This window comes from Mytilus californianus, unplaced genomic scaffold (genome assembly GCF_021869535.1).
Source record: "Mytilus californianus isolate M0D057914Y unplaced genomic scaffold, xbMytCali1.0.p SCAF_2, whole genome shotgun sequence".
Lineage (NCBI taxonomy): Eukaryota > Metazoa > Mollusca > Bivalvia > Mytilida > Mytilidae > Mytilus > Mytilus californianus.
The window spans coordinates 37145853-37152674 of NW_026262668.1; the positions used below are offsets into that span (position 1 = coordinate 37145853).

The 6822-nt window shown below is 32.6% G+C and overlaps 1 protein-coding gene across 1 annotated transcript; it reads left to right on the top strand.

Moving 5' to 3' along the window:
* Positions 1-5314: 5314 nt before the first annotated feature.
* On the top strand, positions 5315-6612 carry LOC127729821 (sex peptide receptor-related protein 2-like). Its single transcript, XM_052237739.1, has one exon. It carries the CDS (start codon positions 5398-5400, stop codon positions 6418-6420), a length of 1023 nt encoding a protein of 340 aa, XP_052093699.1. The 5' UTR covers positions 5315-5397; the 3' UTR covers positions 6421-6612.
* Positions 6613-6822: the final 210 nt, after the last annotated feature.

Here is a 6822-nt window from a genome sequence, read left to right on the forward strand (position 1 = left end):
TAACTATGCTTATTTAATATACAGCCGGTTAAAACCTCAATTGTAAAGAAAATACAGCGTTTTTTTCATTGGGACAAGATGGCTATACTTTTTGAAGTCATTGTAATAGAAACTATACGCATGGTTTCCGGCAAAAAAGTATCATGAACCAAGAGAAAAGTAAAAAAACTTTCAAAATATCATAAATATTAATCCTCTCAGCTTTTCCAATTTCACGGTGTAAATGCGCAAACCCGATATATGCTTACCTTGCATATGCTTGGAATTTTTCAGACCGTTTTCAAAAATAACTTTTTCCGGTTTACGGTTTCAGTGATATTGATTTTGCTTTAACACGCGAATAACAATAACAATAGCAATACTCTTGTGAAGTTTTACGATGGTCCGAAAAAAAATAGTGTAGGAAAGAAACGGAACTCCGATCTTTTGCACACAAAATGTAACGTTGGACATTACGTTTATGCGTAAAAATAGGATAATTAAGTGTTATAATTCTTGATATTTTAAATTTCGGTTCCTTTTTTTCTTTATTTTCAAGTCTAATGAAATAAATTCAACCAAAAATCAGTATATTTTTATCGAACTGACCAGTCTACGTATTTATTTTCATGCTAATCTATAGCAAAATGGAATTTGTACCAACATCGTGCGCAACGTCAGTGTTTTCTGACAAAAAGAGTTCTCTGGGTTTTCCCCATAGGGTTCTATGTTGAACTGATGTGCACAGTGACAGCCAACCTGTACCAAACACTGAAAATAGCAGTGTCTTTTTTTTTAATATTGAGTTTTAATGTTCAAGACTGTCATGGAGGAGACACTAATTTAAATAAGTGCCGACCGTTCATAGATTCTATTTAGCTAGACATTGCTTTTAATATCAAATCTACATATTGGCCAACATACTATGAGTGCTTCGTGTATATAATATGTACATTCCTGTAAATAAATTTTGTGCAAGTGCAACGTTCCATTGGAGGATTTCCTTTCAACATTTTAACTTTGAAATAACTTCTATGTGAATACTTAAACATTTTTAAAAATGATCCGTTAAGGAAACACAGCTAGCTGAGTGTGCTCCAACTCTGGAGAGATTTACGTTAAGAGCAGAAGATTGCAAGGATTGCCAAATGATTCTGATAAAATATGTTCCACAATTTTGATTTTGGAAAGCAGCAAAAACTCAAAATCAGAAGAGGATCACATTAGGTGCATTTCTGCATGATATGATTTTAGTATGCGAGATGGTGTCCGAGAACCTGCATGCATGTAATATTTGTATGGTTCTATTTATGTTCCTTTGAGGTGGTCATTTCTTACTTGGGTTTGTCCACATAAAACTGAAAATTTGTTCAGGATCTTCCCAGTATTATTAGTAAAAGATTTTGTTAAAATGTGGAAATTGTTTCTATAACGCCAAATAAAATAGTATGTGTGGTTCCAGTTACATCTAAAAAAAAGTTAGGGTAGGTAGGTAGGGATTTTTTTAAAATTGTATGTTGTTTTTTTTTACATTGAGTCTATGGGAGCAACATTCTGACTTTAACAGTGCTTAATGAAAAATGACAAAAAAATCTTTAGGGTAGGCTATTATTAAGACTAAAAATAAATGGGGTATGTGTCCATGGGATGGACACAGATGATGCCCCAGCTTGTATATCATATAAAGCTATAAAGGGATATAACCGAAGAACGGCAAAAGTGACGCTACCCAAATTTGTACTTGATCTGTGTATTATGATAAAAAATTTTGTGTTTAAGTTTCATAACATTTGATTGAGGCAAACATAAGTTAGAGAACACAAATGAAAAATTCAGCAATTTTTCCATTTGTAAAGGGGAATTACTCTAGAACAGTAAAAGTGACACAACCAAAATTCAAACATGATATGTATTTTGTGATAATAAGCATTGTGTATAAGTTTCATAACATTTGGTTGAGGCTAACTAAAGTTAGAGAACGGAAACGAAAAATTCAGCAACTTTTCCATTTGTAAAGGGGCATAACTCTAGAACGGTTAAAGTGACACAACCAAAATTCAAACTTGATCTGTATTTTGTAGTAATAAGCATTGTGTATAAGTTTCATAACATTTGGTTGGGGCAAACTAAAGTTAGAGAACGGAAACCAACTTTGGGACGTACGGGACATACGTACGGACAAGGGTAAAGCTTAATGCACCCTCTGCTACAGCGGGGGCATAACAAGTAGGGTAGGTAGGGTAACTGGAACCACACATATATTTTTATTTGGCCTAAAGATGTATTATGGTTTTAAATAACGACAATATACCAGATATGGCAGATACCAATACAGATGCTCATAACTCCTACAAACTGATTAAAATTCTTTTAGATATGGATTAACATTGCGACGGCGGGGGCATAAAAAGTGTTACAAAACCACCTAGCATCATATTGTTATTGCATAACTACCTCTATGTGTATTGACCTCTAGACGTCTTTCAATTATCTTTGGCATTGGGTTGTTTTCTTATTGTTGTACATGTATATATCCCTGTAGCATTTATTTAAATAAATATGAAAGGAATATGACAAAGTAGATCGAGAGGATGAACTTCTTTCACCAAAATATTAATATTCATGTACATATACATGTAATTTTTAAGATGATAGTGATGATGGTCTTATTGTAATTATCTGAGGTTTGACCTTTTAATTTTAAGCTGTAACATGCCCAAGATTTAATGTCAATAGACCATGACAACCAAAACTAAGGGGGTTGACCAACTAATCCCCATGGATGAGATGTTGTAATTCTGATAAGTGTTTTATCTAAAGCAATTTAGCCTTTTTTCATGACGCCATGCACGTTTTTCCTGACGTCATGCCCTTTTAATCCTGATGTAATCTTCAATATTAATTGAAGCTGAAACTGTATATCAGAAGAAGAGAAGACAAGTTGTGATATTTCTGTAAATGTTTGAATACTTCTTTTTTTGCATTTGATGACAGAATTTTGGTGTATTCGGGTGCTTCATTATAATAAGAGAGTATTCTGTCAACCTGGATTGTAATAAAAACGTATGGTTGGGCCATATATTTCTTGAAGTAACTTATTGTTTAGTAGAAATGACAATTTTTACTGCAATGTTTCAATGAAATGAATAATTGAACATGGTTTTTATGTTAGAAATGTACTAAGAGCTTTTTTGACGTTTTTTTTCTTTACTTTTTTATACATTCTGGAGCACTTGAGATCACTCCCAGTTTTTGTTGGGGTTCGTGTTGCTTAGTCTTTAGTTTTCTGTGCCAATAGATTGAAATTCTATAACTTTCAATGCCCAAGTAAAATTTCGTAAAATTTTTATTGGCTTCTATGGAATCTAAAGATTCCTTTTGCCTCAGCATACATGTTACCTGAATTAATTGCATGCAGTGGCGCAGGATCGGACCCGCTATTAACCTTGATTCATTTAAAACAGTTTTACTTTACTATTTATTTACAATCAATTCAAACGGAGTAGTTCAAAGACCGGGTATTATATAAGAACTCCCAAGAAAATGAAAAATTAAGAAAAATATAAAATCGATAATTATCGACCCGTTGGAAAATATTTGTTAAGTTTTATAAGAGTTCGACTATAGCTGTGCATAATCATTTTCCGTCTTTTTCTTTTTTGTTGATATATATACCACTCTTCATTTAATCGGTAATTTTACCAAATAGGACACAATAGTTAATATTAGAGATAAGAGAACTATTCTGATATCTCAAAATCTGCAAAAAAAAGAAGAAAAAAAAAGACTGCCAAACCAGTAAATGATCTGTTGGTTTACCGATTGAGTCCCAGTCGCGATTGTGACATTCTTAAAAGAGTGTGAATGTGCATTGTGGATGATGCACACACCCTGTCGAAAGCATCCATGTGGTTTCGATTTGTTACCCTGAATTGTCTTTTCTTAATCGATTTACAAGATTTTAACATCGGTAAATTACTGTCGCTATATTTTAGCTATTTGATCCTCGAGACAAGCACCTTTTAAAACACATTTTTTATCCTTAAAATGGAAAATTAGTTTTGAAGCTCGCTACCTACATCTGCAATGTGCATATCATTTGCTAAGTATCTTTGCTTAGTGTCTTTACTTGGTGTTTTTTTTTTATGTATAGATGTATAGATACTTTGTGTTTTCGTTAGATGTTTTCTGCTTTGAATCGATCTGATGAGTTAAGCCCTTTTCAACTGATTATAATTATTTGTTCTTATGTTGTACTGTTACATCACTGTCACAGGTAAGGGGGATGGTTTGGCGCCAGCAAACCAGTTTAACCCCGCCACATTCTCTATTTGCTTGTCTCCAATCAGGAGCATGTAGTTCAGTGGTTGTCGATGGTTCATGTCTATCACATTTGCTTTTCTTAAATTGTTTGGTTATAAATTAGGCCGTTAGTCTTCTCAATTGAATTGTTCCGTTTTTTCATGTATGAGCCTTTTATAGCCGACTATAAGGTATGGCTTTCCTTATTGTTGAAGGTCGTACGGTTGCTTATAATTGCTTACATCCACTTCATTTGAACTCTGGTGGATATTTGTCTCATTGTCAATCATACCACACTAATTTTTATATAGACCAAAAATTTGGAAAACTACTGTCGCTTATCATCAAACAAATTTAGAGAGAAATCACAACATGATACTGAGCATAGAATTGTACAAATCCCAAAATTCAGTTACAGCGACTGAAATTTGATAACACTTATCATATCAGTTACCACTTTTTACAAACGCTTAGTTTTCAAGTTTCAATAAATCAGAGAATCATACATGATTTCAATGATACTGTCCTCTGAATAATGCAACTGAAATGATTTTTTGTCTTCTGTATCTGTAATGTTTCAAGCAATCAAAACCATATTACAAGAGGGGAGGATCTTTTCTGTTAACCCATTTGTTTTAAGACAGAACACATTTTTAATTTCCTTTTGCTTAAACTGAATACCGATATAAGATGAAAAAACACATGCTAGAAACTTAACAAATAGGTTGTCAATAAAAACAATCCAGTAATTTGAGGATGTTTCGGTGATTTTATTTTGTTCCAATTACAGTGGATTTTTTAAAAGTATCATTTGTCCCTTCTTGAAACATAATATTTGCATTTGCACTGGCCAATCATAGTTGGGCTGATTTATTCAATTACTCTTAATTATTAAGTGACTTAACAAATATAACGTAGTAAATTTCCTGTTAAATATAGTTATGGACATGAATTATTAGGTGACCATAGCCAAGTAATAAATGTATTCTACAGATTTATTTTACAATTCCTGTATTTTATTTTGCAGATCAGATTTGGATATACTGCCAGATTCCAAAAACAACTGAAAGTTCTCAATTAGCAAAGAATCTTTTTAAAGAATTTTTAAACGTTTCCATGACAATGAGACCTCCACGCAAACATCATTCTAACATGTCAAGGCCAGCAGGTGGACCATCACATATGCCAAATGGAACCGTACCATTTAATTTTAAAACTTATTTCGAAAATGAAGCATATATTTTTTACGGATATGTTGGACCAATCATTACCGTCTTTGTTATAATTATGAATGTTCTGCTTATTGCAACAATTATAAAAGGAAAGTTCCGGACGTCTACGCATGCCGTAATGGTTGCTATTGCTTTTGCTGATATTCTTACCGGTATCATTCCAGTTCCTTTCAACGTAAAATTTTTTAGTGTCGACCATGTGGAAAACTTTTTAAAAATAGAATGGTGCTATATATTTGAAATATGTCAAATTATTCTCCCCACAGTATTTCATCTTATATCATTGAGCCTAACAGTTGCCCTTTCGATAGAGAGATTTTTCGTAGTTTCTTTTCCGTTGAAAGTAAAACGATTTTGCACCATGAGAAATGGGATTCTGTTCAGTATTTCTGTAATTGTCGCTAGTGTGTGTGCACAGATTGATACATTTCTTGACGTATCATATGAACCAGTCGAAATCATATCTCGAGATAGAAAATTTACACTGACAGGATGTAGACGATTGATAAAGGCGAAATCTGATGAAGAGTTTATTACCAGAATGTTTATTCTACGATTCATTCCATGTATTCTTCTTATTATTTTCACTATTCTGTTAGTTCGAAAATCGTCTGACATCCAAAAATGGCGTAAGCAATCAACCTCTTTCTCCATTGCTTCTTTAGAGCGAATGGATTTTGCTGTATCTTTGATTGCATCCATTGCTTGTGTGACAGAACTAGTTACTGCCAGTTTGCTGCTAAATGAACATCTAAATTCCCAATACAGAATAACCCCAAGTAATGCTTTACTTTCTGGAATTATATACGTAGTTTATATGGTTGTTAGTCCTATAAATTTAGCAATTTTGTGTTTTCTCAGTGAAAAGTTTAGACAAACTTTTAAAGGAATGATTTGTAGATATTAATAATTTAAAACATTCTAGCATATCTGTCTGCAAAAAGCAAAAGGCATAAGCTATGCCAATATCTCAAGGATACTATAATGCCTATGAACTGAAATCAAAGTTCTAATATATTGTACTAATGACTTAAATAAACTTTTATTTCATTCTTTTTATTTATAAAACATTATAAAATGATTCTTAACATCAAATACATATACCAATCATATGACTTATTATTTTTTTTTGTTTTGTCCGTATTTTCAAATGGTTCACTTTATTATTTGACGTAAGTTATGCGTATCTCTGACTTTCCGGATTGGTTGGTGTCCAAAGTAATTTTCTTCTATTTCACTATATTCAATAACGTTTACGAAGTTGGTTAAACAAGTACGTTCGGGATAGATTAGAGTCAAATATGATGAT

What these genes read in the sequence shown, in the direction of transcription:
- LOC127729821 (XM_052237739.1), top strand. Translation starts at nt 5,398, where the DNA reads ATGACAATGAGACCTCCACGCAAACATCATTCTAACATGTCAAGGCCA.